General features: G+C 36.7%; 1 protein-coding gene across 1 annotated transcript in view; it reads right to left on the bottom strand.

Moving 5' to 3' along the window:
* HCRTR2 (hypocretin receptor 2) overlaps window positions 1–16,815 on the bottom strand; it is a 111,732-nt gene that overhangs the window by 31,752 nt on the left and 63,165 nt on the right. Inside the window, exons 2-3 of the mRNA XM_045866024.1 lie at window positions 10,804–10,982; window positions 2,898–3,141 (exon numbers count right to left, since the gene is read on the bottom strand). Coding sequence (XP_045721980.1) covers window positions 2,898–3,141; window positions 10,804–10,982 — 423 coding nt within the window. The remainder of the gene's footprint in view (window positions 1–2,897; window positions 3,142–10,803; window positions 10,983–16,815) is intronic.

Genomic DNA, 16,815 nt, shown 5'->3' with positions numbered 1-16,815 from the left:
ACATAAACAAAGCTTATACTATGTAAAAAGCATTATAATAAACAGTCTAATGATCAAAATGATAAGAACCTACTTTAATTCTTTTATATTCTTCTTGAAAACATTAAGTGATTAACAATTTCATTTAATATTCAAAAAGTTAATTTCATAAATTTTATTGTTTGATTTTGTGGATGATAAACTCAATTTTGTATTGCTTAATTTAAGCCTTTATAATCATGTTAAGTAATTGTGGGTTAATATAAAATCATTTTCAAATAGTTTTCCTAAATTACTTCTGAAGGCTGAGTTTAGATTTTTAAATATTCAACAGTAGGGGCTCCTGGGTGGCTCAGTTAGTTAAGTGACCAACTCTTGTTTGAGCCCCAGATCCGGCTCTGTGCTCAGCACAGAGCTGGCTTAAGATTCTCTCTTCCTCTCCCTCTGCCCCTGCCCCTGCTTGTGCTTTCTCTCCCCCTGTCTCTCTTTCACTAAATAGAATAAGTACAATCTTTAACAAACAAACAAATAAATAAATATTCAATAGTTGCTGTTTTTTTTAAGGAAATGTCTCTGCTACAGCTAGATAATAAAATGCTAAAGTTTGAAATGAGTTTTAGATATTTATATTTTTTGCTCAAAGTAATTAGAAAATGATGTAGCTATTTATTTAATCAGAATAACTGACAGGATTCCCTAGCTCTGCAATCTTTTTTGCTAATGAAGGTGAATGCTACTTGATTAAAAAAAAAAGAAAGAAAGAAAAGCTTATAAAAGCAGTCCACAAACTTATCAACTAATTACCAAAATATTTTAGAGAAAATACTATTGATACATGTTAAATAATAGGTGGGTATTTTAATCTATCATTTTCATAAACTTAAAATATCCAACTTTTGAGTTGAAAGCTTAGATTTAAATATACTTCTTTGCTTCATAATCTGCAAATAATTTATGGCTCAATTTCATCATTAATTAACTAACACATTCTGATCAAAGGATTTTTAGGCTGTTTTCCAGGTAGAATTCATTGTATAAGAAATGCATAAGACATGTCACAATTGGTCCCCAAACCACCTTCTTTCCAAACACATTTCTTTAGACCGCATATCCCTACATGACAGAAACTAGAGGTTTGGACCCTCTTTTCTTCTACAAGGGATAGTGCTCTTATATGGGTTTCTTGCTTCTTGGACACCCTTTCCCCTCTTCCCTGTCTGGAGAATTTCTCCTCATCTTTAATTCTTTGCTGAAATGTTAGCAGCTCCTTTGTAAACTTTTGTTCAAATGGCCAGGACTGAGTTTGTTCTCTCATTTGTGCTCCCACCACTTTGTATACCAGTATATTAAAATACTAATCACACTATAAACATTTGTTTATTTGCCTTTCAGTCTCACTATATGGAATGTGTTTCCCTAGGCAGAATCTATTTCTCTCCAGGTTGGCATAATTCCTGGCATATCCTAAGTACTCAAGATGTTATTTGAACATTAAATAAATGGGACTTAAGACTCTTAAGAAATACTCTTACCATTTTGGAATTTTCCATTCCTTTTGTTTTTGTCTACATCATTAATGGGGAAAATTGGGAAAAGATAAAGATGATCCAGAGAAAATACAGCAAGTGAATTGCAAAAAAAAAAAAAAAAAAAGAAAGGAAGGGGAAATCTCAATTTCAAAAAGGGCTAGTTAGTTTTTGGGATAAGAGACACAGCTAACTGTGAAATTTAGTTAATACAGGACTTTGGATAATATATGAAAAATAATCCCAGGGTCTTTTAAATTTTATCTTGTTGTAGTGAAACATACACCTAATTTTTCAGTTCCTGCCTTTTTGCTTTTCAGTGTTCCAAATCAAAGTATCAAGGTAGGAGTTCATATAAATTCAAAGATTCAAATACTCAAAAATACCAGCTCCATAAGCAACCCATGGAGTATCCTGCTTTTGTTAATACATTTTCTAATGTGCATAAATGTACATCTGTCTAGTAAACAAATGCTTTCCTAATGATTAAGTTTCCTAACTATGAGCCATTGTTATGTATTTATCCAGATGAGGATAGATCCATTTTCCTCAAATTTAATGTAGTAATTTTGTAACTAGTACATGACACACTAAAATGCAGGATTAGTTGATTTCCTGTCATTCTTTGCTGTGTCCAGGTTTATGCCATCATCAGGTCGATAGAAGTGTTTCCACTATTACAGAAAAACCTTCAAAGGCAGTCACTGAGAGTTTTGAACCAAAGGAGCATAAGGCCTCCAAACTTCTGCTTGTTTAAATTTAACTGCCATACATATCAGACTGGAAAACAAAAAGGATTCATAATTAATATAATTCTTAAATCAGAAAATAATTATGCCAGTGATAGCTTATCAGCTTAATATGTTATGAATAAACATAGCATATGGAGATAATTTGACTCAGAGAAGAGCATAGGTCCACATACTCAACTCCAGTCAGGTTTCCAGGCAGGATATGGTTTAAAATGAAAATTCCCAGTTGTATCTGAAGCCCATTAAGAAACTTAACACTTGAGGCAATATAACCTCGTACTATCTTGTAAAATGTTAATCATTCCAGAATACGTATTTGGATCATATAAATAGCCTTTTCTGTTTTGGAGAATTTAAGAAAAGCTGACATAGTCAAATCTGAATTATAGGAAAAGCCTTCCTTTTGTTCCCTATCTGAAAAATATGAAAACCAGCTGTGCATAGTAGTTCCAAAGGACCAGTAGGTGGAACTACTCTGTGAAATTGTTTTGGGTTTCAACCTGGTTTTCATGCTTTTGCAAAACGATATTAACAGGTGTCAATAAAATGCACAAGGCCAGCTTTATAATGGCTATGCAAATCACATTTTTAGTTTGCATATGTAACATCAATGTCAGCTTATGGGCCATAATGTACTCACCGCCCCAGCGCTCATCACACACTGTAAAGAGAGTGGTTTTATTGGCTAAGCCGGGGAGCATGGTGCTGCACTCCATGACGATGGCCTGAGGAATCATTATAATGCAGGAGACAATCCAGATGATGACAATGCTATTCCTGGCCCTCTTGGCTGTGCTCTTAAACATCAAAGGGTGACAGATTGCATACCATCGATCCAAGGCAATGCAGCTCAGTGTGAGGACAGAAACTGACACTGATACGGTCTAGAGAGGAAAAGAACACAGGACGAGAGAAACCCTTGGTGTTAAATGGATCATTCTTAATGTGCTTACCGGAGAAGAGAAAGGGTCACACAGATAGTCAGATTCAAAGTTTTAAGAAAATATTTCACGTAACGTTTTTTACCAAATAATATAATATTAAAAATATATTAGGGAAAACATATTTCCTATTAAGCATGATAAAGGTGCTATGAAAACATTGCAATCACTTTATGCCAAATGTGTTATATGACATGTCTGGCTTTTAAAATAACCATGAAAGACTGTGGACTCTGAGAAACAAACAGAGTTTTAGAGGGAGGGGAGGGGGGATTGGTTAGCCCAGTGATGGGTATTAAGGAGGGCACGTACTGCATGGAGTGCTGGGTGTTATACAAAAAAAATGGATCGTGGATCACCGCATCAAAAACTGGTGATGTATTGTATAGTGACTAACATAACACAATAAAATTTAAAAAATTTTAAAAAAGTGGCTAAACACCTTTAAAAAATATCATATAGAAATTTGATTGCAATGCATTTAATTAGCATTTTTTAAAAATTATGGATATCTCAGTCTATATTTTCAAATAACAAAGGCTATTTGTACATTGTTTCATTTCCAGCATGTTGCACCCAAAGGCAGGAGTTATGTTAGAAGCAAATTCTGTATAGATCTCCTCACCAGAGTTTGCTTATAGCTGGTGTAAGCAACTCACCTCTAAAACTCAAATAGGTTCACCTAGTCCAGATTTTCATAATTAATGCCATCACAAGTGATACTTTAACTTGGAACTTTAAGGAAATAGTAAAGATACATGTTAAGCATGCCTATACCCACATAATCAGTTTATGTAATTATATGTAATGTAACTCCTATCCTGGATGAATCATTGATTCTGGTATCACTCTCAAAATCCCATCTTTAAAAAGAAACCTCACTCCCTTTTCCTTTCTTCTTAGTACTTACAATAAATATTATGTGATATAGTACAATTATTTTTGTTTAACTTATTTATTGTATGCCTTCTCTATCAGAACAAAACTCTGTAGCAGGAGGGACTGCTACTGTTTTTATTTGTTTATTCTCACAACTGTGTCCCCAGTGCCTGGCACAATGTTTGATGTGCTTAATAATTTTTTTTTGAGTTAAGGAATAGTTATAAGCCTCAATCTAAGGTAATAAAGGTGGTCTGGTCCTCTCTCTCATTTTTCTGTCCTGGTTGTATTGATCCCACCCTATGTGGAAGGGTAGTCATCTCTGTTTCTTAGCTCAGGACCTTCTTTGTGGATGCATTGACTTTGGGTGCATATGACTGAAAAGGATCTAAGAGCCTGGGCAGTACAGGAGAAAGGTCTCTGGGCTAAGTGTCACGATGACCAACCTGTTTTCGCTTCCCACCAGCTAGGTGTGCACTGTTGGCTTACCCATTTTATAGGTTTTTTTTTTTTAAAGATTTATTTATTTATTTGAGAGAGAGAGAGTACACATGTATATGTGACAGGCAGGAGGCAGAGGGAGAGAATCTCAAGCAGACTACCTGCTGAGCCCAGAACCTGACATGGGGCTCAATCTCATGACCCATGAGATCATGACCTGAGCAGAAATCATGAGTTGGGCACTTAACCGACTGAGCTACCCAGGCACTCCATCCATTTTACAGTTTTAAGCCAAATGCTTATGTGTTGTTATTTTTTGTTGTTGTTGTTAAATGAGTGAAACTGACAGGATACAATTCTTGTTACTCTGATTCTTTTGATTCTAATCGGAGGGGGAGACGAACCATGAGAGACTATGGACTCTGAGAAACAAACTGAGGGTTCTAGAGGGGAGGGTGGTGGGGGGATGGGTTAGCCCGGTGATGGGTATTAAAGAGGGCACGTTCTGCATGGAGCACTGGGTGTTATACATAAACAATAAATCATAGAACACTACATCAAAAACTAATGATGTAATAATGTATGGTGATTAACATAACAACAACAAAAAAAGGCAGTATAGTTGAAATCAATTCTGCAACCAGGTTTCCTGGGCATGAATCCCACCTCACTTGATAAGTGTATGATCTTGGGTAAGTTCCTTAACCTCTCTATATCTCAGTTTTCTCATCTGTAAAACTGGATGATAATAGTACCCAACCATGGAATTATAGGGACAGTCAGTTGAGATGTGAAATGACTAGGCCTTGCCTGCCCCATAAATGCTATGTAAGTGGTTGTTATTACTTATTATGATTATGGCAATGATTATGGTGATTATACTATTACTTTTCTCTTCATTCTCACGTTTGGCAGTCTAGCTTTTAATTAGAACGGACTGCTTTTTAGTGAGGAAAAAAAAATCACAGAAATTACAAATAAAAGACTAAACTATGCTAAATTCTTGGAGGGTTAATTGCATTTTAAATGTAACTTTACAGGCTGAACTCTATCAGAGAGGGTTTAGATGGCTTGATGACTCCTGAGAATTACTTGGTCCATCTTAGAGCTGATTCATGTGTCCTTCTCAAACCAACGCTTTTCCTTCCAACCCCCATTTTTCCCCCATAAATATGCCAAGCACTCAGGACCCCTCAATACTATTGGTAACTTGGGAATAGAACTGTGGTAGCCTAGATCTGCACAGCCGACCTTTCATAGTTCCTGGGCCGGGGCTATATTTATCCAATCTAGCTATCAGAAGTGTAAAATGCTCACCAAGGCTTAGTGATTTATCATTCATGAATTCTAATCAACATGGGTGAATGGGATAGAGGTAACATGGCTCAAATTAAAAAGTCATTTCTAGTATTTCCCTTTACTATTAAATAGTAATTATCACTTAAAAACAGTTCACTTAAAAGACTGCCATCCAGTGACAACAGTGAGCCAAAGAGCAGTGGTTCTCTGTTATGTGGCTACATGAGAGAATATGTTGACATGGTTAATCTAACAGTAGAATTCATTGAATGGACCCTTGGCAATTGGTGATTTAATATTCACTGTTTGACTACTGTATTTGCTGGTGCATAATACACACTAGCATCCAATTCACAACATTTTCTTGGGGGGTATATAAAATGGCATCTTATCCCAAGTGATTACAAATGACAGTTTCTTGCTGCTTTCACTTCTAGGAGTGCACTTCTGTGTGCCTTTTTCATTTAGAGTTTGATATTAGCGTAAATCAACCTGGTAGCAAATCATTTGAGAATGAGTCCAGTGGAGATTATGAATGTTATAAACAAAGTGGGATAAGAGGATGTGAACTTCTGCTGTTAGGTGCTTGACCTTTCACTCATACTGTGGGCACCCTGTAGTCTGGACAATGCTGGAGACTTGCTTCAGTAGATGATGAGTCTGTTCTATGCTAGCATAGAGCTATGACAAAAAGGCCTCAGAGATCCATGGCAAGTAGAAATGGAAATTTGGGGGCACCTGGCAGACTCAGTCGGTACAGCATGAGGCTCTTGATCTTGGGGTTGTTTGAACCCCACACTGGGGACAGAGATTACTTAAAAATGTTTAAAAACTAAAAAAAAAGAAGAAAGAAAAGAAACAGAAATTTTGCCGTATCACAGATTTGGATATAAGCACTGAAAGATTGGAAGGTGGGAAAGTGTGACTGAGAGTGAAGGAGCCTATTCCGCCACCCACCACCCACCACCTCCATTTCAGGCGGCTTTTTGTTCTTCTTTTCCTGACATTTCCTATGTAGGGCTTCTTCTGCAGCTGAAAAAAAAGTCACTCTGAAAAAGTAGCCAACTGCTCCTATAAGTGTGAGAATAAAAATGAAGTATGTTATAATTTTCTAAGAAATTCATGTTAATTATTCTGTAAATAGTCCAGTATATGTTAATGGTCTTGGATTTATAGAATTATTAAAGATACAAAAGGGTCATTTGAATTATTCAGCTAAGCTTTATTACATTTGTGAGATTTTTAGGATTTTTGAGCATTTTGTGAAGTGTTTTGTAGATCAGTCATAAACCTAAAGGTTGTATTATATTCTATTTAGAAGAAAAAATGGCATATAAGTCATAGAAAATTAATGCATGTTCAATGAATCTTAAATACAACCGAATAACCTTAAAATCTGGCTGGATAAACATTTTTGTAATAATTTTTTAAGCATTCAGTGGGACATAAGTTTCATATCAGGGACAAAAGCCATCAGTTTCAGAATATCACAACTAAGGGAAAACAACTTCAAATTTGAATGAATGGCTTATTGTCCATTGATATTGCTCATTCCATTTGGGGAAATTCTATGGAAAATGGGCAATAAATGTTGAGAGAATTTGGAGATACTAGTTTTACCAGTGCCCCAAGTTTTTTGTGCATTTATAACTTTTCATCAAGAAGCAATGCTGGATGAGGTAATGAATGGATCTAGTCTTTTTTCATCTGACTCAGATCTTGTGGTTACTCAGTTTTCCTTGGCCTATGGAGGAGAGAATCAACTGAGATCTTGACTAGACAGGACACTATAGAGAAGGAAACAAAATCTCTCAGGAAATGAAGATGTTTCATCACTGTAGGAATTGCTAATAAGTTGTGCTAAATGCAATTGTACTGTCAATAACTTTAAGAGAGACCCATGCCCTGCATCACTCATTGGATACACACTGCATCCAATCTGTCCTGGAGTGCTCATAGGAGAGTCTGGAATACCTGGTATATAAGAAGTTATCATTGTGCTTTAGAGCAGAACTGTATCTACTACAGGGTGATGCACTCCTCCCTCATCACCCCACTGTTCATTGAGGAATCTTCTGGTTTGTAGAGAGAGCATAGAATACTCTCACTTAGCCAATAGAAGAATCTGGACAACTGCCTGTATCTTGAAACTTAAGATGATCCCTCAAATTTTCCCCTGGATGGTTATTAAAACCAAGAGATGGTAAAATATTAGAATTCTGGGCTATTTGCAATTTCTCCAGTGTCTCCATGCAAAACCATAAGACCAATTTCTTACCGATTTTTTTAAATAAGGATACTTACCTTTGTTGCTCAATGTACTATTTATCTCAAAACAGAAAAAGTTACTGAATTTTATTTTTGTAACACATTCATGGTTTTCATCTGACTGACAGACTAAACTTATAGCTAATGCTTGCAAAAAAGCTTATAATGTCCGTGGCATTTTATACTTTCTATACTGTCAATGATGTCTAATCTAATCTTAAAAATTATCACTTTTACTTATGAGGTTATTGAAGAACTATTGGGGTAAAGATCTCTTCATAACACTTCAGATCCAAAAGCATAATCAATATAATTTCTAGCAATGGGTTATTTGTGTCTCCTCTGACTTTTGTTTTTTATTAAAACTTTACTTTGGGGATACATTTAAAATCACAGCAAAATTGAGAATGCACAGAGATTTCCCATATACTCCCTGTCTCTCCCATTATCAGCTTCCCTCCACCAGAGGGGTACATCTCTTACAATTGATGAACCTACATTGATAGATCATAATCATCAGAAGTCCATAGTTTATATTGTGGTTCACTCTTAGTGGTGTACATTCTATGTGTTTAGAAAAATGTATAATGACATATATCTACCATTATACTATCATAATCTGTGCTTATCACTTCCTACCTCTGGCAACCATTTATCTTTTTACTGTCTCTCTAGTTTTGCCTTTTCCAGAATGTCATATTATTGAAATCATACAATATGTAGCCTTCTCAGCTTGGGCTTCTTTTACTTAGTAATAAGCATTTAAGTTCCCCCATGTCTTTTCATGGCTTGACAGTTCGTTTCATTTTAGCGCTGAATAATATTCTACTGTCTGGATGTACCACAGTATATTTATCCATTCACCTACTGAAGGACATCTTGGTTGCATCTAAGTTTTGGTGATTGTGAATAAAGCTGCTATAAACATTTGTATGCAAGTTTTTGTGTAGACATAAGTTTTCAGCTCCTTTGGGTAAATACCAAGGAATGCAACTGTTGGATCATATGAAGAGAGTATGTATAGTTTTATAAGAAAACTCCCAGAGTGTGTATCAAAGTGGCTGTACCATCAGCAATAAATGAGAGCTCCTGTTACTCCACATACTCACCAGCATTTGGTGTTGTCAGTGTTCCAAAATCTGGCCATTCTAATAGGTATAAGGTGGTATTTCATTGTGATTTTAATTTGCATTTTGCTGATGATATATGATGAGGAGCATCTCTTCATACACTTCTTGCCATCTGTATATCTTATTTGGTGAAGTCCTGTTAAGGTCTTTGGCCCATTTTTTTATTGAGTTATTTGTTTCCTTATTGTTGAGTTTTAAGAGTTCTTTGTATGTTTTGGATGTCAGTCCTTTATTATATGTATCTTTTGAAAATATTTTCTCCCGGGTCTTTGTCTTCCCATTCTCTTGTCTTTCACAGAGTAGAAGGTTTTAAATTTAGTGAAGTTGGCTTATCAATTATTTCTTTCAAGGAACATGCCTTTGGTGTTGTATCTAAAAAGTCATCAATGTAACCAAGATCATCTAGGTTTTCTTCTTTGTTATCTTATAGGAGTTTTATAGTTTTACATTTTATACTCAGGTCTACAATACATTCTGAGTTTTTGTGAAGGGTGTAAGGTCTGTGTCTAGATTTTTTTTTTTTTTTTGCATGTCCAATTGTTCTACCTGCACCAATTTTTCATTATTGGGAGCATATTTTCATCCCTTCCAAATACTGTGATCACCATCTGGGAGACCGGATGGAGTAGGGAATGTGGGGTGGAGGATGGTTACAGGAAGACAAGCAGGGAATGGCATGATCTCATTCACTGTCCAATTGCTAAAGGGAATCCATCTCTTTGAGGGCTGTGGCTATGGCCACTAGCTTAAAAACATTTCACTTTCAAAGATTTAGAACTATCAGAATATCCACAACAAAATTATTCTCTGAAAGCATCTGTTCTCAATTTCTTATAGGACAATTTACTGTAGAAAAGCTACTTTCACACAGAACAATAAAATGTCTAACAATGTTGATGAGGATGATGACTGATGTTTGTTGAGAATAGACTATATTTTTATAAGATCATCATCTGCCAGAGAGTAATCACTATGCCAAGTAATTTATATAAATTAGCTAAGGAAAATGTCATAACCATAGGAGTTAGCTATAATTAAAATTATTATCCTTCTCTAATAAGTGAATCACAAAGAGCTAGTGTATTTGGCTCAATAGCATACATTCAATAACTAGGAGAACAGAGATTCCAAACCTGGTAGCATGATTCAGAACCAATACTAAAATCTGTTCACTGCATTGCTTTGATCACATAGCTTTAATTTCTCAGTGTGAAACAAAACCACTTATAAAAATAGACAGACCTTGCTTATTTGAACTAGAAGAGGCTCAATCATTAATTTGTTCAATTTCCTTATTTTACAGTGGGAAAATTTGAAATCAGAGAAATAAAAGGTTTGTTCAGCATCTAATGATGACTTGAGGATTCTGTTGTTTTATTTTTTACCCAGAACTTAACTTATTTACCTCAAAATTATGAAGTATTACTTTTCTTAAGTTTGCTAATTCCAGAAGCAGGTATATTTCTCTCTTAGCTCACTAATTAATTTACCAGATGATTATAACTGAAAATACTTTTCAATCCTTAATTGAAAATACTTTTTCAGTAGCTTCTGTGTTTGGATAAAAAGAAGTGTGAAAGACAATTACCTGTAAATATGGAATAACTTTACAGAGGGACTGTCCAAAGAACCAGGTCTCAGTGATGTCTACCACCAATGTGGCTGGAAGGCAGGTAATGGTCACGAGCACATCAGCCAGAGAAAGGTTGACTATGAAGTAGTTGGTTACCGTCCTCATGTGGTGGTTCTTCCACACTGCCACACAAACTAATTTGGGGGAAAAAAAAAGAATAGTTACTATTAAGGACTAAATATTTTTGTCCTTACAAAATTTAGGTTGAAATCCTAACACCCAGTGTGATGGTATTAAGTGGTGGGTCTTTAGGAGGTGAATAGATCATGGTGTTAGAGCCCACAAGAATGGGATTAGTGCCGTTATAAAAGGGACCCCAGAGAAATCCTTTGACTCTCCCACCATCTGAGGACAAAATGAAAAAAACTGCTGGCTATAAATCAGGAAACTGGCCCTCACCAGACATTGAATCTGCTACAGCCTTGATCTTGGACTTCTCAGATTCCAGAACTGTGAGAGATACATTTATGGGGTTTATAAGCCACTAGTTTATGGTATTCTGGTTATAGCAGCCCAAATAGACTAAGACAGTAACTATACAAAGAAAATAGGTACTGATTAGGAAACACTGCCAAGCTAATTAATGCTCCTGTAAAGACCACAAATAAATATTGAAAAAGGAAGATAATTTAAGGCTGTACTGTTTTCATTGAATCAGTCAGTTTGTGTGAATGCTGAATCCATGCTTACCATCAGTTCATTTACCTTACAAGACATTTCTCAATGGATCATAAGACTGCATTAATTTCTACTTGATTTTGAATTGTGATTCCCAGAAGTTGAGGAACAATCTTTGATTCTTCTTTGTATTCCCTCAGTGCATGTAGCAGAGAGTCAAGAAATATTTACTGGAGTGAAATGAATTAGGAGCTAGCTATTTTCAATGAACTGTAGTGTTTGCCTCAACCATGACGTTTAACCTATCTACTCCCAAACTCTGCATTTGGAACTTTTAATTGATGAGGAGGTTTAAAAGACAAAAGCCAACAATTTTTCAGCCCCTATTATTAGCAAACACTGAGCTATATGGTTCATATACTTAGGTCGTTTAATCTTGACAATCCCAAGGGAAGACATTGTTACCATCATTTTATATATGCAGTAATTGAGACACACGGAATTCATGGAGCTTGGCTAGGGACAAATGGCTCATAAAGCACAGAACTACAGCTACAACTAGGGATTCAACACCAAGTGAGGTGTTGTTTTTTTGTTGGGGGGGTGGTGAACTAGTTATAACAAAGCACATATATACTCTAGAGACTCAGTCCTCTTTCCTCTCTATTACTCTGGATGGCCTCTAAACGTCATCTCAAATCAAACACATTTTTCAATACTTTCTGAGTTGAGCCTTCCTCATTGCTTTTCAGCTTATCTTCATTTTTAAAAGCTGTTCTATCTTGGGCGCCTGGGTGGCTCAGGTGGTTAAGCGACTGCCTTCGGCTCAGGTCATGATCCTGGAGTCCCGGGATCGAGTCCCGCATTGGGCTCCCCGCTCTGCGAGGAGCCTGCTTCTCCCTCCAACCCTCCCCCTTCTCATGTACTCTCTCTCTCTCTCATTTTCGCTCTCTCAAATAAATAAATCTTAAAAAAAAAAAAGCCATTCTATCTTATTCAGTTGCTCTTTATGGAAAGAACATCCAGTTCCCCAATTCTCTGTTTTTCTCTGTGTGGTGTATCCAAAGGTTACATAATCACTGGCTCAAGAATTATATAGGTGTAAGCCCTGTTACCCAGTAAGCCCTGTTACCCACATCTACTGATGGGTTGCTTCACTGACAGTAACTGCAGATTTGCCTTGGGTATCATCAACCTGTCAGAGCTGTCACCTATGCACCCAAATGATGCAGTGATTGTGGAAAAATAAAAGCATATTTTGTTAAATTTAAGTCACTAAGTAAAGATTTCTTTTTGACAATTATGTACCACTTATTAAGAGTTTCATATGCTGAAGAAACTGAAATTATCTTCCAGTCACCAGCATATGCTAAGTTAATAAAATCCCTGAATTCCTGAGGATTTAATTTTGAAAACTTTACATCTTTCTCCAATTCCAGAACATTAGTACCCAAAAGCTCAGATGAACTTTATTAGGGTAAACTGTAGTCTTTACTATTTGAAAGTGATAATGCTGAATGATTTACTTCCCAGAAACACTTGAAGACACACACACACACACACACACACACAGGCACACTCTCAGTTGACTAGCACATTATCATGGCTTGTTATGAGAAAATTGATATAAGTCTCACACCACTGATATTTAGTCAACAAATGGTCCAAATGGTACAATTTTGGATCTAGGAAAGAAAGTAAGACTTAAAAAAATATAAGCAGTTCTAGATTGACTCCTAATTCTCCATATTTTGGAAGTGAGGCAATGATGGAAAGACAGTGTTGATGCATTATGACTAGCTAATATGAGAAAAGTATTTTTTCAGGAAATATTTCTATACTATTTACTATGTGTCATGCCCTGTTCTAAGCAATGTAAATTATTAACTAGTTTCAGTCTAATGATAACACTATAAGTGATTACTATTACTATCCCTGCTTAACAGTTGTGAAACTGAGGCTAGAGAAGTTAAGGAAACTACCTAAGGACAAATAGTTTGTAAGTGGTAGAGCTTAGGTTTAAATCTTATCCACCGTGCTTATCCACCGTGCTATGCTATCTTAATATATCTTTTTTTAGTATAGTTGATACACAATGTTACATTAGTTTCAGGTATACCACTTAGTGATTTGTCATGTGTATACATTATGTTATGTTCACCACAAATGTGGCTATGCCATCTGCCTTGTTACATTACTATTACAATATCATTGACTGTATTCTTTAGGCTCTGCCTTTTATTCCCATGATTTACTCATTCCATAACTGGAGGCCTGTTACATCTGATAAGGGGTTAATGTACAAAATACATAAAGAACTTATACAACTCAACACCAAAACAACAATCTGATTTAAAAATGGGCAGAGGAGCTGAATAGTCATTTTTCCAAAGAAGACATACAGATGGCCAACAGCCACATGAAAAGATGCTCCACATCACTAATTGTCAGGGAAATACAGATCAAAACCACAATGAGATATCATCTCATACCTGTTAGAATGGTTAAAATAGAAAAATACAAGAGAGAGAGATTGGAAGATAGCAGTGGAATAGGAGGATCCTAGGCTCAGCCTGTCCCACAAATACAACTAGATAACTTTCAAATCATCCTAAATATCCCATAAATCAACATGAAGACTGGAGAACAAACTCCACAATTAAAGGTAGAGAAGAGGCCACATCAAAGAGGGTAGGAAATGCAGAGATGAAGTTTGTGAGAGAAACAGATCATGGTCAATGTGGTGGGGAGGGAGTCACAGCTGCAAAGAAGGCTAGAGATAGACTAGCACACAAGGGAGTGCATGGGGAAAACAAATTCCCATAGCAATTAGGGTGGAAAGCAAGAGGGGCTGAATTTTTTGAGTTCTTGCAAACAGCAGGGCTTAAAGCCTGGAGTTTTAAAGGTGAGGGGGCTTGGCTGGGAGAGAGCCTGGAAGACATTGGGGCTGCTTTAGAGAAAAGGAAAGGCAAATAGCCTGAAGACATACAGCATGGAACCAGCTATCTGAAGTGCACCTGGGGCACATAGTGGGGAGGTTATTCATTCATCTCAGAGCATGTTCCAAAGAGGCAGCATTCATGGAGAGACACTTCAGGAAAAAAGGAACTGAGTAATGCCATTTCCCTCCCCCATCCCTTAGCATAAATACAGGGCTACCTGTGGGAAGCAGCACAGTGTCCACACTGCTACCTAACTTGCTTACACCAAGACCCACATCACACTCCAGTGGAACTGCCCTTCTTAGTCATGCTCATCTCAGTCCCAGCATGGTGCCCACCTCCCCCCCCCCCCCCCCGAGAAACTGGCTCAAACCCTTGCTCACACTGTGTTTCCCAATGCAGGAGTTTTGCAGAGACTCAGTTCTGGAGGCCACTGTGACAGAACTTGCTTCACAAACAGACCAGAGTACACCTAGTTAAAATATGCTACATTTTGGCCAGGGACCAAACACTGCCCACAATGGGCAATGAGAGCTTCTGCAGATGACTGGCCTGAAGGACAAAGCAGCCAGGACAAAACAGCAGAGCACACACAGCACACATGGAAACACTCCTGAAAGCACCAGGCCCTGGAGAACACGGGACACCACACAGCAAGGCACTACATGACCTCTTTTTCATAAGGCCATTACCTTCAAGAATAGGAGATGTAGCTGACTTTCTTAACACACAGAAAAAGGCACAGAGACTTAGACAAAATGAGGAAGGAAGACAGAGAAATTTACCCCAAATGAAAGAACAGGACAAGGCCATAGCTGGAGATCTAAGCAAAACAGATATAAGTAACATGTCTGATAGAGAATTTAAAGTAATGATCACAAGGATACTCAATGGACTTGAGTAGAGTAGAAGACATGAAAGAGATCTTTAACACAAAGATAAGAAATAACATAGCAGAGAGAAAGGGCTCAATAAACAAAACGAGAAACATGCTTGATGGAATGAACACTAGGCTGAAAGAGGTAGAAGAATGAATTAAGGACCTAGAAGACAGAGTAATGGAAAGTAATCAAGCTGAACAAAAGAGAGAGAAAAAAATACTTATGGAAAATGATACTAGACTTAGGGAACCCAGTGACTCCATCAAATGTAATAACATTCAGATTACAGGAGTCCCAGAAGAAGAAGAGAGAAAAGAGGGCAGAAAATTTATTTGAAGAAATAATAGCTGAAAACTTCCCTAATCTGGGGAAGGAACAGGTATCCGGATCCAGGAGGCACAGAGACCTCCCATCAAAATCAACAAAAGCAGATCCACACCAAGACATATTGTAACTAAATTGGCAAAATATAGTGATAAAGAAAAAAATTTAAAAGCAGGAAGACAAGGGGCAGCTGGGTGGCTCAGTCATTAAGCATCTGCCTTCGGCTCAGGTCATGATCCCTGGGTCTTGGGATCAAGCCCTGCATCAGGCTCCCGGATCTGCAGGAGGCTTTCTTCTACCGCTCCCACTCTCCCTGTTTGTGTTCCCTCTCTCACTGTGTCTCTCTCTGTCAAATAAATAAAATCTTTATAAAAAAATAAGTAAAAGCAGGAAGACAAAAGAAGACAGTAACTTATAGTAGAAAACCCATAAGGCTAGCAGAGGATTTTTCAGCAGAAACTTTCAAAGCCAGAGGGGAGTGGCATGATATATTCAAAGTGCTGAATGGGAAAAATCTGCAGCCAAGAATAGTCTATCCACCAAGGTGATCATCCAGAATAGAAGGAGAGATAAAGAGTTTCCCAGACAAACAAAAATTAAAGGAGTTCATGATCACTAAACCAGCCCTGTAAGAAATACTAAAGGGTAAACTTTGAGGGTAAAGGAGAGACCAAGAGCGATAGTACAAAGGTAGGGAACACAAACATAAAAACAATAAAAATGAATATTTCTGTAAAAAATCTGTCAAAGAATTCACAAAATAGGAGAATGTAAAACATAATAATATATACCTAAAATGTGGAAAGGACAGGAGTAAAAATGTGTTCAAACTTAAAAGACCATGAAATTAATATAGATTGCTATATGTAGAAGAGGTTATATACAAACCTAATGGTAACCATCTATCAAAAACCACTAATAAATATACAAAGAATAGAGAGAAAGAAATCCAAATGTATCACTGAAGAAAATCAACAAAACATGAAAGAGAGAAAGATAAAAAAGATTCAGAGAAAATCTTCAGAAACAACCACAAAATAAGTAACAAAATGACAATAAATACATGTCTATCAATAATTACTTTGACTGTAAATGGACTAAAAGCTTCAATCAAAAGGCATGGGGTGACAAAATGGATACGCCATCTATACCTTGCCTACAATAGACTCATTTTAGACCTAAAGACACCTGAAGATTGAAAG

Source organism: Mirounga angustirostris, unplaced genomic scaffold, assembly GCF_029215605.1.
Source record: "Mirounga angustirostris isolate CCGP_5_RB_7025 unplaced genomic scaffold, mMirAng1.0.hap1 SCAF_8, whole genome shotgun sequence".
In the NCBI taxonomy this organism is placed as follows: domain Eukaryota; kingdom Metazoa; phylum Chordata; class Mammalia; order Carnivora; family Phocidae; genus Mirounga; species Mirounga angustirostris.
Note: the sequence above shows the minus strand (reverse complement) of the source record. Positions and strands in the feature narration are given on the sequence as shown.